Source organism: Pelodiscus sinensis, chromosome 4 (genome assembly GCF_049634645.1).
Source record: "Pelodiscus sinensis isolate JC-2024 chromosome 4, ASM4963464v1, whole genome shotgun sequence".
NCBI lineage: Eukaryota > Metazoa > Chordata > Testudines > Trionychidae > Pelodiscus > Pelodiscus sinensis.
This window is the reverse complement of record NC_134714.1, coordinates 120,606,883-120,629,861: the sequence shown is the minus strand read 5'-3', so window position 1 is coordinate 120,629,861 and position 22,979 is coordinate 120,606,883. Positions and strand designations below refer to the sequence as shown.

General features: G+C 46.2%; 1 protein-coding gene across 3 annotated transcripts in view; it reads left to right on the top strand.

Annotated features, from left to right (window-relative positions):
* Positions 1-22,979, top strand: part of EPS8L2 (EPS8 signaling adaptor L2) — a 112,957-nt gene that overhangs the window by 55,951 nt on the left and 34,027 nt on the right. For all 3 annotated transcript variants that reach the window (XM_006124878.4, XM_006124875.4, XM_006124877.4), the window contains 4 exons: positions 10,043-10,107; positions 18,481-18,642; positions 19,422-19,571; positions 22,043-22,122. In XM_006124878.4, coding sequence (XP_006124940.2) covers positions 10,043-10,107; positions 18,481-18,642; positions 19,422-19,571; positions 22,043-22,122 — 457 coding nt within the window. The remainder of the gene's footprint in view (positions 1-10,042; positions 10,108-18,480; positions 18,643-19,421; positions 19,572-22,042; positions 22,123-22,979) is intronic.

The window sequence follows — 22,979 nt, the reverse complement described above, 5'->3', positions numbered from 1 at the left end:
GATTCCATAGCCCATTAAGTTCTAAATGATGAGTTCCAAGTACCTGCCGTAGCAGGTATAGCAACCTGCATGGAGCTTGGAGGGAGAAGCACAGGTTGTAGGCAGGAAGAATTTGAAGGAGGCACCACCGAGTCTGTGTACACATGGCTGGAAAGCTAGCTGCAGCTACATTAACTCTGTAAATAGTCCCCTTAATAAAGAGCTAGCTCAGTTTTTGAAACATGGCTTTGTCTCAGATTGCCAAGCATCGCTCATATTACATGGCACAGAAAGCAGCAGAGATCAGCCATTATCCTTTGAAATGGGTATCTGCTATATAACCAACAACTACTATGAGAAAATAAAAGGGAAGAGAAGATGAGCGTACTCGCACTTGGAGCTGGTAATCTGCAGAACACGCATAGTGAAGGCACGAGCTTTCCCACGCAGCTTTGCCCATTACCCATCCTGCCCTACCTCAGCTCTGCCAATGCACCTCAGTCCTCTTGTACAGCACCCACTGCTATTCCATTGCTGGGCCCTTACCCACTTAACCCAGCACCTATGCAGATAGGGGGAAGTTTGAGATAAATATGTTCTAATATAAAAAGCTTCCATTTCCAGACCTAACAATTTGGCCTGTTTCACCAGTGGTAAATTCAGTTTAAAAGGAAAGCACACAATGTCCCAAAATTGAAATTAATTTTCATTCCACATGGACATAGTGTTCTCATTTTCATTAATGAAATTATTTAGGTCAGAAATGCTGAATTATACAACGGCAGCTATGGAAAAGTCTTATTCCTGTTAGGCATTAATCCTGCAGCCTGGTAACTTTGTGCACACATGCGTGAGTATCTCATTGTACCTTTCCATTTGAGCGGGGGCAGAGTGTGATTAAAATGAAGAGAGAACAGAAACAGATTTTTTTCTATAGATGTAGGGCCTTGAAATAGGGAACAGACACACAAGAGAGATTAACTATTTTAACCCGGGTCATACTGGATATCTGTGACGGAGCTAGGAACTGAACCCAGATTTCCTGAATCAGCACTATGACCTCTAAAATATCCTTCCTTCACTAGGCGGCTGGCACACTTCTAACATTATAAAACATACTGAGTCTGACGTTTATAGTCTTACTCGTTTATGCTTTTTGCCGATGAGCCCATAATAAATTCCTATATTTGTATATACCTACCAGTTAGGGACTCCTAGGCTATGTCTAGACTACATGCCTCTGTTGCCAGAGGCATGTAGATTAGGCTACCTGGCATAGGAAAATGAAGCGGCAATTTAAATAATCGCCGCTTCATTTAAATTAAAATGGCTGCCGCACTGAGCCGATCAGCTGTTTGTCAGCTCAGTGCGCTAGTCTGGACGCTCCGCGATCGACATCAAAGGCATTTGTCGACTGCCCCATTATGCCTCGTGGGATGCCTGAAGGATGGTGCATCTTGTTCTATTTCCACTTCCATGTTCCTCCTTCGGGACGTTTACAAAGTTCCAGCACCACCACTTAGCTTTGTTGTTAAGAAAGACTAACAGTGTACTTCTGGCCAAGCAGCCACAGGCACCAGTCACAGGCTGTGGTTCCCAGGCAACTAGCCCAACCAAGATCTAGTCAGGAATGAGTGTTAACTGGCAACTCAGCTTTGTGGGATGGACTATAAGGAACCAGAACAGACTACCAACCCGCCCTGGCCAAGCTAGCTAAACCCTTCAGCATGATGGCAAGAAGGTGTCTTCAGACCTTCACCACACAGCAAGCTGAAAACCCCAGCCTTGTCAGCAGAGTTGATGTGCGCAGTTCCTAGAGACAAAGGCGTGGGTGAACCTAATGTTACTGCAAGGAGCCACCTGCTGGCCATTCTCAAACAGCATGAACCAAGCTCTGAACGACGTGAGCTCAGTTCTGCCTAGTAGGCTGGAGAAAAAAATGCTTGAGGTGAAAACGGAAAAGGGTTGACCTGCACCGTGTATGCCCTGGATCTTTTTAGGGTTAATATTAGTATAAGTTGCAACACATAGCTGCTACAACGGGAGTCAGAGGTCTCTTTCTGTTTGTACAGCGCAGTGCCTCACCTATATGATCTTGTTTGCATGAGAAAGTGCATTGATTGAACTTGAAACAGGTTTTAAGCTTCCACGTGGACACTTATTTGGTTTAAGTGTGCCTTGTTTTGGTTTACTCAGTGGCTCTCAAACTTTTCTATGGTGACCCCTTTCAAGTAGCAAGCCTCTGAGTGCAAGACCCCTTATCAATTAAACCTCCCTTTAAAATATTTAATTACCATTATCAATGCTGATGGTGAAATGGGTTTGAGGTGGAGGCCGACAGCTTGCATCTCTCCCTCCCCCCCCCCCCCACACACACATAATAATCTTGCGGCCCCCTGAGAAGTTCCCTAGTTTGAGAACCTCTAGGTTAACATCACCTAGCTGTTAGCTGCCTTACACTATACCAAAATACATTGAAATGAGAGGGTCCACACAGCTTTTCACACTAGTGTAACTAAATTGGTTTGACAACTGGTGCATCTTTCTTATGCAGCCTTGGTCTTAACAGATAAGGCCGGGTGGGAGAAAGGAAGTTTTAACCCTCTGCTACAGATGGGAATGGAAGAATAGACACACTAAATGACTTGCCCAGGGTCTTGTCCAAGAATCACAAGACTACCCTTGCTCTCATTCAAAAAGCTTGTTGTGAAGTCTGTACTTTTACCAGAGCTCCATTTCCTTTCCAAATCCCAGCTTTCCAAAGGGGAATAGGTCTAAGACGTCAATAGCTTTATTATCTGAATTTACAAACAACAAGCATTTGAATGCAGTGATGGGCAGTGGAGAAATCTAAGTTCCTGGTTATCTTTTGCTTGCCTTGCACCTGTAAGAATCCTAGATCATATGAGGGAGGAAACATACTGGCACAGGATAGAAGTTGCTCAGAAAACAGAATTTCAATTCTGTGGGAAATTCCAAGATATCCATTCACTCCAAATCAGCACAAAAAGTCAAAATGTTTCATTTGGATAATGTCAGAACAATATGAAACACAGGCAGTCCCCGACTTACGCGGATCCGACTTACGTCGGATCCGCACTTACGAACGGGGCTTTCTCGCCCCGAAGGTAAGCTTTCTCGCCCCGTTCGTAAGCTGCTCCGGTGCCCCTGGTCTGCTGGAGACCGTCTCCAGCAGACCAGGGGCACCGGGCGGGTTCCCGCGCTTCTGAGGCTTTGCCAGAGCAAAGCCTCAGAAGCGCGGGGAACCGCAGCTGCTGCCGCTTCAGTCTGGGTGCCTGTGGTCTGCTGGGGACCGTCCCCAGCAGACCACAGGCACCCAGACTGAAGCCGCAGCCGCGGCGGGGTCCCGCGCCTCTGAGGCTTTGCCGGAGCAAAGCCTCAGAGGCGCGGGGAACCACCGCTGCTGCCGCTTCAGCCTGGGTGCCTGTGGTCTGCTGGGGACGGTCCCCAGCAGACCACAAGCACCCGGACTGAAGCCGCAGCCGCGGCGGGGTCCCGCGCCTCTGAGGCTTTGCCAGAGCAAAGCCTCAGAGGCGTGGCACCCCGCTGCCGCTGCGGCTCTGCTCCCCGTGTCCCTGGTCTGCTGGGAGGGGGGGGGGCGCAGCTAGTGTGCTCCCCCACCCCAGCAGACCAGGCTTTTGTTTTGGACTCTGGGGCAGAGCAGCTGGGGCGCTGCCGATTGGTCCTGCAGTGCCGCTCTGGGCACTACTGGACCAACCCCGCAGCACCCCAGCTGCTCTGCCCCAGGTCTTGATTCAGCCGCTGCTGGTCAGTTTCAGCAGCGGCTGAATCAGGACGCCTGGGGCAGAGCAGATGGGGTGCTGCTGGGTTGGTCCAGTAGCACCGAGGAGCGGCGCTACTGGAGCAACCCAGCAGCACCCCAGCTGCTCTGCCCCAGGCGTCCCCAAGTCAGCTTCTGCTGAAACTGACCAGCGCTGACTACAGGAAGCCCCAGGCAGAGTTGCTCTGCCCCGGGCTTCCTGGAATCAGCTGCTGATCAGTTTCAGCAGCAGCTGACTTGGGGACGCCTGGGGTTCTTAAGTTGATTCTGTATGTAAGTCAGAACTGGCGGTCAGTTTCAGCAGTGTCTGAATCTGGACGCCAGTTCCGACTTACATACAGATTCAACTTAAGAACAAACCTACAGTCCCTATCTTGTACGTAACCCGGGGACTGCCTGTATTACATACTACAGTATGTAATAGAATTGTAATTCTAGTCGTCAAATTGAAATGTTAATCAACACAAAATGTTACAAAACTTCCGAAATAAGAATGTTAATGATTCATTTAAACTTTGTCCCTGTTGAAAACTTCCTGAGACTTATCACAGGTTCCCACAAAAGATTTAGATTTTGACAAAACTGCATTTTTCTAATGAAAAATTGTTCCATTGAAAATATTTTGGCCTAGCTCTCCTAGCAGGCCTTTGGGGGACAGAAACACTACATTTTATGTCTTCTACAGATTAGCATACACTGCTGGTGCCTGACCTACAATATTGTTCAGACACCGCCGAGATGTACGAGGTATTCTGATAACATAGGGCACAGTTTAGTAGCTCAGGAGAAAAGGGGAGATTTTCCCAGCTACTGAGCTCGCTAACGATATGCAGTGGAGTAAGAGAGACCCATCCTCTGCTTGCCGAACCGGTCCTGGTAGCTAAGTCTGCAGCTGCCCACCACAGCATAGGACTGATTTGAATGGGTAGTAAGAGAGGCCTGCAGGGAGTCATTGGCCTGCTTGATTTGTGTATCAGGCACAAGTAACCAGTTAGAGGTAAGACACCTCTGATCACAGGCCTGGTAGCACGTGCAACAGATATGGAAGGACACAGGTCCTATTTCTAAAAATCACAGCATTTGGGTATCAAGCTCCCAGGTATGGTAGGAATCCTCACAATAGATTTTAACATATAAACTCACTGGGTAAGGGGCCAGGCACCACGTGATCATTGAAACCAGACCAGCAGCTTCTCCTCCCTGTGCAGAGTAGCTGTTTGGGAGAGAGAGCAGAAGGAGGGCTTGATGCAAAGGACACCATGCCCAGGTATCATAGGGCTGAGACAAAGGCCCAGACTGGGCCTTTGATGTTTGTTGCCTGGGCAGATGGCACAGAACAGAGCAATTATTGAGTGATCCGTCCTATCATCCACTTCCATCAACTGGAAGTCGGAGGTTTAGGGACGCCCAGAACTTGGAGTTACATCCCTGACCATCTTACCCATTGATTGACCTATTCTCCAGGAACATATCTTGTTCTTTTTTGAACCCATTTATATTTTTGGCCTTCATAACATCCCCCAGCAATAAGTTCCACAGATTAACAGTGCATGGTGTGAAGATGTTCTTTCTTATGTTAGTTTAAAACAAGCTGTCTATTTATTTTATTGGAGACCCCTGGTTCTTGAGTTACGTGAAAGAATAAATACCACTTCCTTAGTTACTTTCTCCACTCCATTCATGATTTTACAGACCCTTGTCATATCCCTTCTTAGTCATCTCTTTTCCAAGCTGAACACTGCCTGTCTTTTTAACTTCCCCCATATGGAAGCTGTTCCATCCCCCTCACCAGTGATTTTTGTTGCCCTTCTCTGTATGTTTTCCAATTCTAGTAGATCTTTTTTAGATGAAGTGACCACAACTGCAAGCAGTATTCACACGGCAGGCATACCATGGGTTTTATACAGTGGCATTTTGCTATTTTTCATTTCCTAATATTCTGTTAGCTTTTCTGATTGTTGACCTGACATTCTCAGAGAACTATCCACTATGACTCCATAGTCTCTTTCTTGAGTAGGAACTGTTAACCCCTTCATTTTGAATATATAGTTGTGATAACGTTTTTCAATGTACAAATCTTTGCTTTTATGAATACTGAATTTCACTTCCCATTTTGTTGTTCAGACACCCAGTTTTGTGATATCCCTTAGTTAAGTCCAAAGCAGACTGCAGAGAGTTACAATCTTGAGTAATTTTTGTCATCTGCAAACTTTTTCACCTCACTCTTTACCCTTTTTTTCCAAGATCATTTATGAATACATCGAACAGCACTGGCCCCAGTACTGATTTCTGGGGGACCCTGCTCTCTCTCTCTCTCTCTCCAGTGAAAACTAACCATTTACTCCTATCCTTTGTTTCCTGTCTTTTAAATAATTACTAATTCATGAAAGAACCTTCTCTCTTATCTTATAATTGCTTATTTTGCTTCAAAGTCTTAGGTGAGGTACCTTATCAAAAACTTTCTGAAAGTCCTAGTACATTATATACATTGGATCAGTCTTATCCACGTTTGTTGAACTTCTCAAACAATTCTAATAAGGGAGTTATCATTTCCCTTTACAAAAGCTGTTGATTCTTTCACAACACAGTACTTGGTAATTCAGCCAATTTGCCTGGTACAGCACTACAATTAGGCTTACCAGCCTGTTATTTCCAGGATCACCTCTGAGGTCTTTTTTAAAAATTGGCATCACATTAGCTAACTAACATACCTCAGTTGGTATTTCTGCAATTGCTTACTTGAATTCCTTTATGACTCTTGGATAAATACCACCTGGTCCTGGTGAGCAACTACTGTTTAATTTATTAATTGGCTTTATGGGGGATGTCCATTTAACTAGAGCCTTCATTGTGATTTTTTTAAAGTTTCCATGCAGCTTGCAGGCTTTTCCCGTTTGTGACTGTTCCTTTTAATTTCTGTTTAACTAGCATCCTCATTTTTGTATTGCTCCCCTTTGTGAAGTTAAATGCTACCATGGTGGGTTTCTTTGGTATCTTCCGCACCATATGGATGTTAAATATAATTACATTATGGTCACTATTACCAAGTGGTCCAGCTATATTCATCTCTTGGACCAACTCCTGTGCCCCTGCTAGGGCTAAAACAAGAATTGTTTCTCCCCTTGTGGGCTGTTTGTTGGAACTGTGTTTGTTGCCCTTTGTGAGCAGTATATGGATGAAGACCATGGATGGGCTGAAGGACTTGCTAAATCACTGTCCTGATAGAACTCATCTGTTGACATATTTTGCAAACATCTAAAGCAGTGGCTGGCCTGCTCACTTGGTAGATACCGTAGCGAACAACCATGTGAACTGGGAGATGCCATGGGGCTGGGGTTGCCCAGGCTGGTGGGGCTTGAGAGCATTGCTTGGCACTTCTCTCAGTCATCCGAAAGAGAAGGGCAAGGTTAGCTCAGCAGCCCCTCATTGCTAGCTTTGGACATTACTTGCCTTGACCACTGGACCCTTGTCCTATTGGACCGTCCTACTTTTCACCAAAGTCCCTCCTCAGATCTCCGCACTGTCCTGCCTCCTGCTGCATCAGTTTCAGTTTCCTTCTCCTCACTTCATGGTTCTGCAGAGTTCTGCTGCTGCCTGCCTCTCACCTCTTCTTAGCTCCTCTCGCTTGTCACTCAGGGCACTGATAGTGCCACTCTGCTCTGCTGTCACCTCCCACTCCTGACGCTGGGCCATTCCTGCCTATGCCTGGAACAGCCTCTCTGCTCTGGGGCACCAAGCCCTTTCCCTCTCCCCTTTTCAGTGCTTCCTGAAAACATGTTGCCTGCTGTGCACTGTGTAATCTGGGCTGGGGTGTTCCTTACGCTCACTGCCACACCTAGCCATGATAAGATATGTGCATGCAGGTCTGTTAATAAACATGATATGAAGCAACACAATTCCTGTTACAAAAGCTTGGTGTGAGAAAGCAAAGCCAGATGCTCTGTGTCTCATTCTTGCCTTTCACTTGTCTGAACAGCTCATCCTCTCCTTTCTCCTCCATGTCTAATACTCACTCTTCCATTATCTTTTAGGCTATGTACACAGTACAGCTTACATCAATATAAATTGTGTCATGCAAGGGTGTCATGCAAGAATAAGCTACCCCCTACTCCGTGTGACACAAGTTACACCAACCTAAGTGTCAGTCAGTATAGGCCAGTGTTTCCCAATTGGTACTCCGAGGAACCCTGGGGTTCTGTGAAGCGAAAGTAAGGGTTCAGCGAGAACATGGCACTTCCCGGCCCCCTCTTAAAGAAACGGAGTCTATTTTGCAGCTTTTTTTTTGCTTGACAAATTTTACCCTGGCAACCCTAGGGATTCCTTGAAATTCTTTGAAGCTGAAAAGGGTTCCGTGGCCAAATAAAATTGGGAAATACTGGTGTAGGAAATGCTACGTCAGCAGGAGAGTTTGCAATTGGAGCAATTCAGTTGATGGGAGAGCTCCCCGCAGCTTAGATTGTCTGCACTATCTGGGCTGCTATGAACTGTGCTGTGCAGCCCCAGTCTCAGTTTGTGGTCTGATTCCATTCTCACTGACAACAATGGGAGTTTTACTATTGGCTTCAGTAGGAGCTGGTTGGATCCGTGGATAACAAGTTCTTTGGGGTCAGGTGCTTAGGGAGTTTTTTAGATTTGTATAGCCCTGTGCACCTTTGTAACACTAAAACAAACAAACAAACAAACAAACAAACAGCTGCAGCAGGAAGGTGAGCTCTAAAAAGTAGTAGTTAGCATCTGTATACTTCTTAACATATACAATGCAAGGAGCAGCTACTAAATAATTAACCTTCAAAACACTCCTATGAGGTACATAAGTAATGATATCCCCATTTCACAGAAGGGGAAAACTGAAGACTGAGAAGTAAGGTGATTTGCCCATGATCACACACAGCAAGCAATGGCAGAGTCAGGATTAGAAATCAAGATCTCACAACTCATAGGGCTATGCTGTTTCCTGTAGGTCACAATGCTTGGGATTCTACAATTGGGAAAACAGCTGCTAGCAATGGAAATGCGGGAGATGAAGCCCATGCACACACCCTGCCGGTTGGAGTAGCTTGAAGGATGCAAAACATACCAGTTTAGTTAGTAGGAGGAAAAAAGACCAGTAGATCCACTCCTTTATGCACTGTGAGACTATACTGAGAGGATGTGATCATCATCATTCTTCAAGACATTATGGTGTAGCTCTCAAGATTAACCCCTAAAACTGGATCAATAATGCTGCTCAAAAGTTGACATTTCAAATTTTTCTTCTTTTACAAATCCTCCCCAAGACATTTTTGAGGGTTCAAGAAAAACCTATTTTCAGATAGGGATGTAAATAACCATTCAACTAGTTAACCACTTAAATGGATAAAATTATACTGTTTAACTGGTTAAACATTGGCAGGATGGCAGAAGGAGCCCAGTTTCCGCCTACCCACTTGGGCTGAGTCGGAGCAGCCAGTGTCCTGCCAGATGACCCAGTGCAGGTGGGGCCAGGGTCCTGCCTGCCTAGGCTGCTCTGGCGTGGCCAGGGCCCCGATGCAGGTGTGGTCCTAGCTGCTGCTCCCACAGGGCTGGGGTCCCACTGGCTTGATACAAGCACAGCCCTGCCTGCCACTCCCATGTGGCTAGCCAGACTCAACCCTGGCTGCTCCAGCCTGGCACTGTTGGCCATCCAACCAGTTACCCAGAAAGTAGTCCGGTAAGCCTAATGCTTACAAGTAACCTGTTACCCTTTTACACCCCCTATTTTCAGTTTTCCAAAATGTTATCGAAAGTATTATCAATTATTTTGAAAATATCAAACTTTTTTTCAGCTTTTTTTTAAAATTTTGACACAAACAATTTAGTGAATTTGACCTGACTGCATTTAAAAAAACATTTTGCCCAGCAGTAATGAAGAGCTTTTGTGCAGAGTGGTGGGTGTTTGTAATTTCCTTTCAGATAAACTTTGCTTGGAGGCCCTAAGCCAGCTTTTTGAGGCAGGGGAGCCATACCTCACTAGCACTCTTCTGATAAAAAGCCAGGTACACTGTAAGGTTAACCTTCATTTCCTTGACAAACTAGCCCTCAGCCCCTGGCTTCCAGAAATCAAGTTACCAGCAATATGAAAATCCAGGCATGTTGTTTGTGACTCTCTACATAAGGTTAATATATTTTTCTACACATGCACAGTTTCCAATGATTTGATTAATCCAGTACATTCAGAGGGGGTAAGAAATACAGAAGAGTCAATCATGTGAGCTATATTAAGTGCTTGTTTTCTTTTTTCAGAACAAAGGAAGAAATACTCCAACTCCAATGTAATTATGCATGAGACATCACAGTACCACGTACAGGTGAGTTTGCACAGAGTCCTTATGGGAGTGAGCAATAAACTGCATCGATGATAGATGCAGATAATGACTCTTGGTTCATGTATATCACGACCTTGCTTAATTCACTATGCATGGCACATCGAGGAACCTAATTAGTTCAGAGGCTAATTAGAAGCCTTTCTACAAATGAGCAAAGGTCACTTTACTCACATGAAGTTACTGATAGTAGCTCATAAGAAAACCTCTTGAACTGCACATTCCTTTCTTTAGTTTTTGGGACACAGTTCACTAGTTCTTTTTTCTTTTTCCCATGCCCGATGAGCTTTGGGGGCTAATGTAAATGTACTGGTACAGCATGTCCCATTCCATGGGATCACCAGTTTGTTGACAGTGGATCTGTGCTTCTAAGCCAACTGAATCTGGGGTAAAGAGCTTCCTGCTTGGCTTTGTAATGACCATTTTCTGGCCAAAGGTTGCCAGGTGCAAGATGAATCAGGCACAAGAAAGCATTCCATTAGCATTCTAGGCCATGACTGTAAAACCCCAAGAAATAAAAAGGCATCTAAAATTTGTCATATTTGTTCAGTGCACGAGGCAAGAAAATTAAGGAATTGGATTTTTGAGATAGGAAAGAATTCATCAGAGGTTCTTATCTACTGAAAAAACTCCCCTTCCTCTTGCTGTGGAGATCTCATCCAGGAAAGCACCTCAGCACCTGCTTAACTTTAAGCAGATACCTGAGCAATCCCCTTGATTAGAATGTGACTACTCAGCTGCTTAAAGCTAAGCTTATACTTAAGTACTCTATTGGATTGGGGCCTTTTTTGTTTTGTATAAAGTAATCTGATGGCTAAGAGCCCCACTTTTACTTTTGGTCATTGATGTGTATCTAGATTTTCACTGAAGAAAAGGTCCCGAACATTTGCCAGTTAACAAGAATATTAAACCACAATTTCAATTAGTCCTCACTCTAGAAAAAGTGTGCTGTGCAACTGTGTAACTGCACTAGAGCTTTGTATTGTTCATATTACTATGAACGACAACATAATACAACCTTTACATGGCTCCATTTCCTGCTGGCTTGTCATTTTTATATGCATGCTTGTACAGACACATACTATGCACCACATGCTGAATGACTCAAGGTTCATTTTCTCTCATCCTTTTTCGTAAGTCTCAGATGCAGTATTTTCCATCTGGTTTTTATTTTAAGCCATTATTAGACACCCTATAGTATCGTGTACCAAAGGAAGTCTTAGTGGCAGAAAAGGGACTTTAAACAGTGACACACTTCAGCCCTCATTAGTTATGTTTCATGCCACCCACTTCTGAGGCTCCACCTTGAACTTTGATCAGAGCAAATAGGTTTTCATCACCATCCTGCCAGCTGTATGTGTTTTCATAAAAAATGAGTTGGCCTTTTATATGCATGAACAGTGATTTGTATGCTGATAAAACTAACATTACTAAATTACAGTCATGGTCCATTCTTACACATATATTGGATCTGAATCACATTAGAAATGAAAGAAATTACATTTTGCTTTTAGGCTTTCAACTTTTCTTAAAATGTGATAAATACAGGTCAGTAACAAACTTCTCCTCTTTCCCTGAGTAGCTTAAAAAATGGTCCCAGTATCTAGATAAGACTGAATAAGGTGGGGGGGGGGGGGCGAGGGGGGGAATCTACCAATGCATGCAATGATGGTCACGTGAGCATCTATGACCTCTATTGATATTAATATAATCAACAGCAAATACCAGGAGGAATTTATGAAGACTGTAAAACAACATGTGGGCAAAATCCATAGAGCTGATTAGCATTCCTGGCAGCAACTGTAAATTCAATTCAATTTTGTCACCTGAGTAACACAAATTTAGATAATATTATTACCTTTATGATGTAGCATTTGGAATAGCATTTTAGAATGACCATAAAACACCTTACAGGACTATGTAGCACTTTAAAGACTAACAAGATGGTTTATTAGATGATGAGCTTTCGGGGGCCATCATCTAATAAACCATCTTGTTAGTCTTTAAAGTGCTACATAGTCCTGTATTTTGTTTCAGCTACACCAGACTAACACGGCTACATTTCTATCACCATAAAACACCTGATAGTGTTAATTCTCAATTGGGAGCATGGCCAGACGTGGTTTTCACCATAGTTTCATTTATGTAAGGCTTGATTCAGTGTCCAAGGCAATCAATGGGAGTCTTCTTTGTATTTGAAGGCTGTCAAAATGGGCCCCCATTAAGTGCTAGGCATTTTACCCACTTTCTTCCCTCCATCCAATGCCACATCTTGGCCTAGCTTTTTCACATCTCATGGATGTCTAGTTAGCAACTCAAATGCAACGTGGCCAAAACTGAACTTTTCCTCTTGCCCTCCCCAAATCGCCCATCTATCACCACAGATACTACCACCATCTTTCCAGTCACTCATGCAGGCTTCATCTTCAACTTGACCCTCTCTAGATCCACGTGTCCAGACAGTGTCTCACACTGACTGAATCTTCATACATAGCATTTCCGAGGTCTGGCCTTCTCTGCCTGTCCAGACTGCTGGTGCTCCTGTCTAGGCTCTTCTCTGACCTCTAATCTCTTCCTCTCTTGACCTCAGCTGCAACAAACTTGCCGTCCTCGAACCCATTCAAAATGCTGATGCCTGCATGGTTTCTCTGGCACATGGTTCTAACTACATGAACCCTCTTCTTTGAGTCTTCCCAAAGGCGGCTCCTCCTCCTTCTCCATACCCAACACAAACATCTCACCTTCGCCTTTGAGGCCCTTTGTCTTTTAGCTCCAACGTACCAAACAGAGGTCTTACCATAGTGCCACGCTGACCCACCTCAGTCGATCAGTGAGGGCAGCCTTTATTACTAATCAGTCTACTTCAAACTCAGACCCTTTTGTGATATCACCATTGCCACCTCTTCCAGGTGGGGAAATCCACAAATCCACCATCTTCTCCTTGGTCAAGCACCTCCTTCAGTCTTACCTCTGTCACCATGCCTAAAGAACACTGCTGACAACGGCTAGCCAGGCGGATAGTGACTGCTCCGTGATATGCTCATTCTCCCCAGCTGCCCCATGGGTCTGATTTATTCACCTGTGCTGGTCCATCATATTTCTAGACTGTGAACTATCTGGACTTTTTGTAAAGTGCCTGAACCAGTGGTTCTCTATCCTTGATTGAGACCATTCACCACTACTGTAATACAGCTTGGAACTCCCTGGTCCAGCACCTTTGGGACCTGACTGATCCCGGACGAGGGATTTTGTTGGACCAGGGGTGGTCATATTTTTGGTGCCTTGTGCTTTTCCCTGAGCTAGGGCTGGATTCTTCAAGGTGCAGGCCACTCTCAGCTCCCTCTATTCACCCAGAGAAGAGCTGGCTGAGTGGAAAATCAACACAAAGTTACCCCACTTTTTTTTTATTTTGAAAATTGTGTCCAAATATTTCTATTTAAAAAAAAAAAAAGTTGAAATGACATTGATTTTTCAAACCCCCTCCCCCCCCAAAGTACTGACCCCTTGCACTCATGAGGCATTTGGATCCTCATAGGTTTGGTACAAGAACAAATCCATCTTCATATCATAAAGAGGAGTTTATGGCTGACATCAAACAAATAGTTTTAAAAAATACTGGCTAGTTCCAAACACAATGGTTTTCCTACTTGTCCTACTATTTACCTACCGAAAAGAAAAAGAAGGGTTATGAGAGAGAGTTAAGTCCTTGGTTGTGCCAGGACAATGGGATGTGCCTGGAATTCGATTGTTTCTCATAAAATGGAAAGGGAGGAGTATGGTAGGGGGTAGTTATACTGCAGAATGACCACAAGGGAGCAGCTTGGGCTAGATATGGGGACTGGATTGGTTATAATCCCATCGGGCCATTAGGGGACCGGTGTGGGAAAAGAGACAACTCTTTACTATATATTTCAGAGAGTTTGTTTCTGTGTCTCTTCATCTGGTATCTGTCTGTCCCCCAGCTGGGGACATGCACTCCTTCCCCTGACTGTGCCCATTGCAGCTGCAGTAGCCATGTACAGGTGCTTCTCAGCTGGCTTGATGCTGCTGCGGTGAGAGAGGGCTAGAGTTGTCCTCTCTCCCTGGGGCAGCCTGAATATTGAACCACCCATCCCCATCCCAGTGCAATGATTTAAATGAAGAACCAACCTTGATTGCAAGGGTGGAATCCACAAGCTAGCGGAAACAAATGTCATTTTTATGCAGAATACCCTCCCCCACCCCTTCCTTCCATGTTCATCTCCTCCACTTCCCAGCGTGGTACTTTCTCCTACGCGTAGTCGCTATAGCAGCACAAAGCCTACACGCCAGCACAATCATGCAAACACCAAGGTTCAGAGACCCTCCATAAGTGTGATCCTATACAAGTGCAATTTGTAATGGGGCCATCGCCTGCTTTAGGAAATAGTAGGACGAGCTTAGAGCTGTGTGGAAATGCCTGCAAGTGCCATCATGTCTGGAATTCTGCTACCTAAGCAGAGCTGCCTTCAGTCCCAAGCAGAGAAGTTACACAACGTGTGGGAGGAAGGGGGGACTGAATGCAGTTGGTTATGGGGAAGGGGTTCATAGAGAAGCGCTATGAAAGCCTCGGCACAGGTTTCTCTAGGTTTGGGAGGAAGGAAAACTAGGGAACTCCTGTAATTCCACCAGTGATTAATTTACAAAGAAAGAAATGCCAGGACTCAAGCAGGTTTCTTGTTTCTTTCATAACTTACAGCAAGCCCAAAGGTGCTAGAGCGATGAATTGCCAAGTCTCAAAGTGCAGGGACTCAGATCTTGCAAGCCCTGGCACTAAGTAAGCACTGACTGCCACAGTGCAAAGCTGATGGGGGAGCAAACCACAAGGGGATATGAAAACAAGGAGGGATTCCTTTTCTGTAGCTGAGCTGGGAAGCAAAATATGGCAGGTTCTGGCAACCTTTTATATAAACAGGTACTACAGCCTGCACTGGAAGTCATAGGCCATGTTCATGATCTAACACAGTGTCTCTCAAACTTTTTTTTATAAGTACCCCTTTAAAAAAAAAAGTACCCCCAGTACCTACAGTTTTCAGACACACACAATTTTTTTCTACCGTTGAAACACATTTGTTTAAACCAGTGGTCCCCAACCTTTTCAGGTTGTCGGGCGCCAGGGGGCGTGGCCATTCGCCCGCCGGGCGCCAGGGGGCGGGGACACGTGCGCGCCCGGGGGTGGCCCCCCCAGCCGCATACCCGGGGGCAGGGCCCCCCCCATAGCCACGCGCCCGGGGGCAGGGCCCCCACCCTCAAGCGCCGCGCGCCCGGGGCCGGCGCCCCCTCCCGCCAAGCGCCAGCGCCCCCCCGCTGAGCGCCGCGCGCCCGGGGCCGGCGCTCTCCCCCGTAAGCGCCGCATGCCCGGCGCCGGCGCTCCCCCCCGCCGAGCGCGCCCCCCCCCACAAGCGCCCGGGGCCAGGCCAGCCCCGAGCACCTGGCGGGCGCATTCAAATGCCCCCGCGGGCACCATGTTGGGGACCACGGGTTTAAACAATATAATCGTAGCCGGGCTGGCGATGACATTTTTGGGTATAAAAAGTATAAAAATAATAAAGTGCTGTAAAAACAAAAAAAATCAGTTTTCTCCAAATTTCAGTTGTGTTGACCTACCCACCAGACATCTCTTGCATACCCCTACGGGTGCTCATACCACTGGTTGAGAAACACTGATCTAACGCACAAGAGTGGCCATAGTGTTACTGCTGTGTCTGGGTCGTTACCATAGCATGTGGTTACATTTTTGCCAAGGAATATGGGAGAATGGAGGGATGCAGTGGAAGTCTGAGTTGGGCAATACAGGACAGCAGGAGTGTGTCGTACAGGAAAACTCCAAGAAGACTCTTGAATTTGGGGCTGCCCTCCTTTCCTGAAGTGGAACAGGAAGGAGCGCTCTAAATCCTACAGAATCTCCCTACCCCCTAAAAAACCCTGTTGTAACCGAAGATACCAATATTCATTGAGGTCTCAGGAAAAACAGGCTGCTGCGTATTGGGGCATTTTGGCTCTGTGGTACATGACATGATGAGGGTTGACAGATAGTTTCACAAAAAATACCGAACATGACAGGAAAAAAAATTGTTTGAGCAAATAAACCAACAACACATCAACCAAAGTTGTTGAGCAAAAAAACCCAACAACAAACGCACGCACAACGAAATACCAGACACCCAGCAACCCTAAAGGTGATTTAGCAGGCTGGAGTAGAGAAGAGACAGCTTAGAGAGGCTTCCCTACTTTATGCCAGGTAGCTTTGCAATGTAGAGAGCTTTGTGGAATAGCAACAGCGTGGGTAGCACTCACCCCCGACAGAAGGCCCACACAGAGCCTACACGTCACCTAAATCCCACAGGGTTTATGTGGGATTAAAGTGGTGTCTGCATAGGCCCTGTATGGGCCATCTGCCCAGGGTGAATGTCCCCCTGTGAGATCTATATAAAGAGAGAAAACACGGAACATGTTAAGTCTGGGCAAATGATCTCAGGTCTAATCCAGCAAAGCATTTGAGCATGAATTGAACTTGGAGCACATGAGTAGTCCAGGAAAACAACCTGACTGGTCACGGACTTAAAGTGAAACATGCGCTTAAGTACTTTGCTGGGTTGGAGCCTTAATTGCTAGAGTTAAAACATGTCCTGCTAAATCTGCAAATAATAGAATTTAGGGCATGGCTACATGGACACACTCAAAAAAATAAAGTCAAATTAACGGAAGGTGAGCTTTAACTGTACATTGTAGTCTTCAGTTAATGCAGCTTAACGTTCCCAGAGTGTCTCAAGGTAGATATAACCTTTCAGAGCTATGATATCCTACCATGTATCAACGCTTTTGCCAGGAGTCCATTAAGTATTGGCACTGACATAATGGTGGTTCATAACACAGAACAGGCAGTCCTCAGAGCAACAACATATTTAAGCTGTAACAAAAGACAGGACTATGCAGCACTTTAAATACTAAAAAGATGGTTTATTAGGTGATGAGCTTTCGTGAGCCAGACCCACTTCCTCAGATCAAATTGTGGAAGAAAATTGGCATGGCCATATATACCAAAGGGATACAATCAAAAAAAGTGAACACATAAAATAGACAAATCAGATTTTAGAACAAAATCTATTTTATATGTGTTCACTTTTTTTGATTGTATCCCTTTGGTATATATGGGCATGACAATTTTCTTCCACAATTTGATCTGAGGAAGTGGGTCTGGCCCACAAAAGCTCAGCACCTAATAAACCATCTTGTTAGTCTTTAAAGTACTGCATAGTCCTGTTTTTTGTTTCAGCAAAACCAGACTAACACAGCTACATCTCTATTAATATTTAAGCTGTATCTACATTGGGAACTGAACGACAAAGCTTTTGTTGTTCAGAGGTGTTAAAATGACCTCTCCTCCCCCTCCATAAAAGACAAAAATTTTGCTGACAACAGATGCGGGAATGAACAGATTTTTGTCAGCAGGCACACTCTTCTGCCAAAAAAACTAATGCCGCTCGTGGGGAGTGGAAGTATTTTGTTGGCAAAAGAGCTGACAAATAGCAGCTACCCTGCCTAATTTTTAGCGACACAGCTTTGTCACTAAAAGCTGCCTTGTGTAGACAAAACCTAAGGGTGTGTCTACACTACAGGGTTTTTTGAAAAAAACGTCCCCTGCGTCTAGATTGCCGCTGCGTTCTTTCAAAAGTAAATCGAAAGAACATGGCAGTTTTTTAAATCATGGAAAACCTCATTTTACGAGGAATAATGCCTTTTTTCGAAAGTGCTCTTTCAAAAAAAGGTGCTATGTGATGCAAACTGTGCTTTTTCAAAAGAGAGCATCCAGACTACCTGGGTAGTGATCCACTTTTTCAAAAGCACTGGTTGTAGTCTAGATGCTCTCTTTTGAAAGAGGCTTTTTCGAAAGAGGCTTGTAGTCGAGATATACCCATAGTGACCATTTGTCATGTAAGTTGCTGCAGGCTGTGAGGAGCCTACACAACCCAGCCCAAAGTTCTGAGAGAGGCTGCAGGGGATATTTACAGACCATATATGAGAGCATGCATCTTACAAAGTGTGTGTAATACTGTGACCCTGCTTAGTTGTAAGCAGGCAGGCTTGAACCTGAAAACGTTGGAGCTTAATGGCTAAGTCTCAAGTGCCTGAGCTAAAACACCAGCTGCTTCTAGCCACTGCTGCAGCAGGCTCACCACTTTCTCAAGCCACTATCAAAGAGTGACGAAGTGCTACGGTGGGTGGGCGTGGGATGAACATGGCTCATAAAAAGCTCCACAAAGCTAATCTGACTTGAGGTGACCCTCACTCTTATTAGTCTGACACCTCACCTGGGCATTTCCTCCTCCTCCCTCGCAGCACTTAGCCACCTTCATCATGGACAAGAGTGAAGCCATTGTGACGGTGGACGACGCCATCAGGAAACTGATGCTGCTCAATTCTAAAGAGAAGATCTGGGCCCAGGAGATGCTGCTGCAAGTGAATGACAAGTCCATCCGACTGCTAGACTGCGAGTCACAGGTAGGTCATGAACTTTCTCCTCCAGGGCAAGGTTAACAGGCTACATTCAACCGGTGCCTCTTTCCAGCTGGTTACACGTTTACACAAATACACGATTTTTAACATCCCTAATACACACACACACACACACACACACACACACACACACACACACACACACACACACACACACACACACACACACGACAGTCCTGCCCCAAAAGGTATACAAGCTAAATAGCCAAGCCAAAGCGTGTGAGAAAAGCTTCGTTTTCTCCTGTTTAATAACAGGGAACGGAGGCACAGACACGTGTGCCCAAGGTTACCCAGGGACAGGGAGCAAGTGGCGAAGCCAAAAATAGAGCCCAGCTGTCCCAGCTCCCAGACCAGTGCTTTAACCACAACAGCATCCTTCCTCCTGGTGCCCCCCACCCACCCCCATTTGCAGGTGTTGACGCAAGCCCAACACTGCTGCAGGCAGCGCATGGCAGGAGGACGGCCTCTGTAGCGCCAGTATCAATGTGCTGTACTGCAGCCTGTGCACTGGGACCACGTCCCCGGGAAGCAACACGGGAAACTCCCTCTCCTCCTAGTTGGTCCTTCATTCCCAGGATCATTCATCCTCTCCACACTCTGGCGGGACGGCCTTCAGGCTGAGACACAGAACTGCAGGGACAGACTGCTGGGCTGCACCCACCCGGGGAGGTCTCCTCCTCCCTGCATGAGGCATTGTAGGGGCCAGCCCGATGTTAGTTCAGCACCACTCCTGTTTGTGCAACTTGCTCCCCGTTGTGTTGCAGGAGGAGCTGGAGGACTTTCCCCTGCCCACAGTCCAGCACTGCCAAACCGTGCTGAATCAGATGCGCTACTCCTCCGTCCTCCTGCTGGTGTGCCAGGACAGCGAGCAGCACAAGCCCGACATTCACTTCTTCAACTGCGACGAGGTGGAGGTGAGCAGGGAGGGAAAGCGAGAGGGGAGAGGGGCTAGAGGGTCAAACCTTCCAGCTGCTTCGGCTTGTCAAGAGGGGAAAAACCCCACCCAGAACTGTGTGTGCAAATGAATGTGCAAGCCACCACATGCAGGAGGAGCGAATGCAGACTGGCTGCACTGACGCACAATCTGCACACACATCTCCTGGGCTGGCTTCAAGAAGGGGTGCAAAGCGGTGATTAGTGCCATTCGAAAGCAGTTTGCGTAGGACGTTGCCTTCCACTCTACCCTGTCTAATATGGTTTTCAAACTTCAGGTCACGATCCAGTTCTGGGTGGTGGAAGTCGGGCACTGGGTCTCGTTGCTGAAGGGGGATCAGGTGACCAGTGGGGGAGCTAAGGCAGCTTCCTGACACCACAGACTGCGTTGCACCCTAGAAGTGGCTGGCAACAGGCCCAGCTCCTAGGTGGAGAGAAGAGCCCCGCACACTCACCCTGCCCTGAGCACTAGCTCCGCACACCCATTGCCTGGGAACCTGCTTCTAGGGTGCAGCATGGTCTGCAGTCCCAAGAGAGACAGGAATCTAACTTAGCACCCCTGCTGCACCGCTGACCAAGAGCCACTCAGTCCTCCCACTGCCCTGACACCCACCCAAAACCAGAGCCCCCTCCTATACCCCAAAGGTCTCATCCTCTGCCCCACCCGAGAGCCCCCACTCTAGTCACATTATGTTGGCTTGTGGGCATCAACAATTTTCTTCGACTGGGTCAGGAGAAAAAAAGTTTGAAAACCACTGGGCTAGGACCAGCAACATTTCACCAGTGTACGAATTACAGCAGCAGTTCTTCCCAGTGCTCCTGTTAGCTGGCAGGACTGGTGAGCATTCTGCTGGCGTTAATGGTAACGCCAGTTACTGCTACTGGAGCCCCCCTTCAGAGTCACAGTGGTGCTAAGTGGTGTAGTCCCATTCAAGTCAACTGGACCTCAAGAGAATTATGACCATACCTCTGGGATAGTAAAACTGGGGGGGGTTCCCTGCATTCCTGTCCATTCTGGCCCCGCAATCCTCCTTTCTCTTCCAGAGAGCCAGTAGGCAGCTCGGTGGCTTTGTCATCAGGCACACTGTCAGGAGAGCTGCCAGAAAGCTCTCTCCTTAGCTACACTGAGAATTCAGCCTTACCGAGACTGCAGCTGCCAGCGAGCAGCAGCAGCGCCTTCAGCGTAAACTCAGTTTACTCCCTGGCAACGCGATTTATATCCCACTTCCAGACCAAAGGGCAATTCACCAGAGGAAGTACATAACTACTCTAGGGTGCGTCTACACAGCAACACGTACCTCAAAATAAGCTACGCAATTTGAGCTACGCAAATTGCATAGCTTATTTCAAAATTTGGCACGGTCTACACAGCACTTATTTCAAAATAAATCGCTATTCTGCTTACTTTCTTACAGGAATACTGCTTACAGGAATTCGGAACAAGAAGCCCGTTATTTCAAATTCATTTTGAAATAACAGGCTTCTTGTGTAGACAGAGCATAATGTTATTTCAGAATAATGGGCATTATTCTGAAATAACTCTGCTGAGTAGACAAACCCCTAGGGGTTTGCACCCACACCAGTGGCTGAAATCCTAGGACGGGGTCAGCAACCTTTTCAAACCAAAGAGCCAAACTACATGAAATCAGAACAAGTGGTCAACAAAGAGCCATATAAGAATGCTCATTTGCATGCTTGAAAATATACAACTTAATATTATTGATAACTGACATGATGGTAAATGAAACATTGTATTCACAGATTTTATTTAATGGCACTTTTGCTGCTGCATCTTTTCGCACATTTCTTTCAAGTTTATATCACAACTGGTCAAATCCAGCTTCATGCATGCATTCAGCCTGTCTTCTGGCAGTCTTATGGCAAGGGGCTGGGGATGTGGGGCTGCAGGAGTCTGGATTGAGGTGTATGAGGGGCTCAGGGCAGGAAAATGGGGTGTATGATGGACTCAAGGCACAGTGCAGGAGTGTGGGGGGGGGGTTCAAGAGTGTTATGGCAGGGGGCTGGGAATGTGGGGGTGCAGGAGTCTGGGTTGGGTAAATGAGGGGCTCAGGGCAGGAGGTGTGGGTGTATAAGAGATAAGGCTACCCCTGAAGGTAGGGCGGTGGCATGAATCCTCCAGTGGCCTAATGTACCAGTTCCCAAACTTTTTGATACCAAGGACCGGCAAACCCATTCACAAACTTTTGGTGGACCGGCAACATTCTATTTGCATATTTAAATATTGATTATGTCAATATTCAATATGTAAATATATGTGAGGACAAGCTCCTTTCGCCTACACCAGCATCCTACACAGAGAGAGGCAAGGGGAATACTACACAAACTGCTAAGTGATGAGCTCACTTGTAGTGCAATGTAATGAGTACACAGCCAGTGATTTGCCCAGTTCATTCAAGCAAAGCCTTCATGAGATCACTGTTTTGTGTTTGAGGCGGAGATGGTCCACGAGGACATCGAAAGTGCTCTCGCCGATCACAAGCAGGGCAAGAAGATACGGCCGCAGACGCTCAAGTAAGTGCCACAGGTGGATAGGTTCCCAAAGTGCATGGAGGAAACAAATGCCCCCTGCTCCCATTGACGACATAGAAAACAGAACACAAAGACAGACAGGCCCACCCTGGGTCCGTGTGCATCCAGAGACAGGGATGTGAGGTTAGGGGTAAGGCCAAATCAGAGTTGGAATTGGCCGTGAAATCTTGCCCACTATCCGTGGGAGATTTTGTCCATGTCTGAATGAGAGTGGGGAAAATAGGCTCCCTTCTGGTTGGGATCTAACCCAGAAACGAGACTAAAATGGGCGGTTCAAATCCAGCAATTCAGGTTTAACACACACACACACACACACACACACGGCCATTAAAAAAAAAAAACACACTCGCAAAGGGCTTTGAATTAGATGCTCTGCTTTAGGCCCATCTATAATTAAAAGGGTAGGACAATACAGGTAAAAGGCTAGGCAAGCTGATTCAATTCCATTGGAAATTTACAGCTAATCTGAATTCCGTCCTTATTTCTCACTCACAGTTCATCTGTCACCACTGAGAACAGCCTCTCTCCATTCTCTTTGGAACCTCCCTTCAAGTAGTAGAAGGCTGCTATCAAATCCCCCCTCACTCTTCTCTTCTGCAGACTAAACAAGCCCAAATCCCACAGCCTGTCCTCATAGGTCATGTGCTTCAGCCCCCCAAGCATTTTTGTCACCTCCATTGGACTCTCTCCAATGAGTCCACAACTTTTCCATGGTGGGGGGGGGGGCCCAGAATTGGATGCAATACTCCAGATGTGGCCTCCCTCAGTGCCAAATAAAGAGGCTCCTCAGAGGTTCCATTCAAATCCCATTTGGTAACTCTCAGAGCAATACCCTTTGG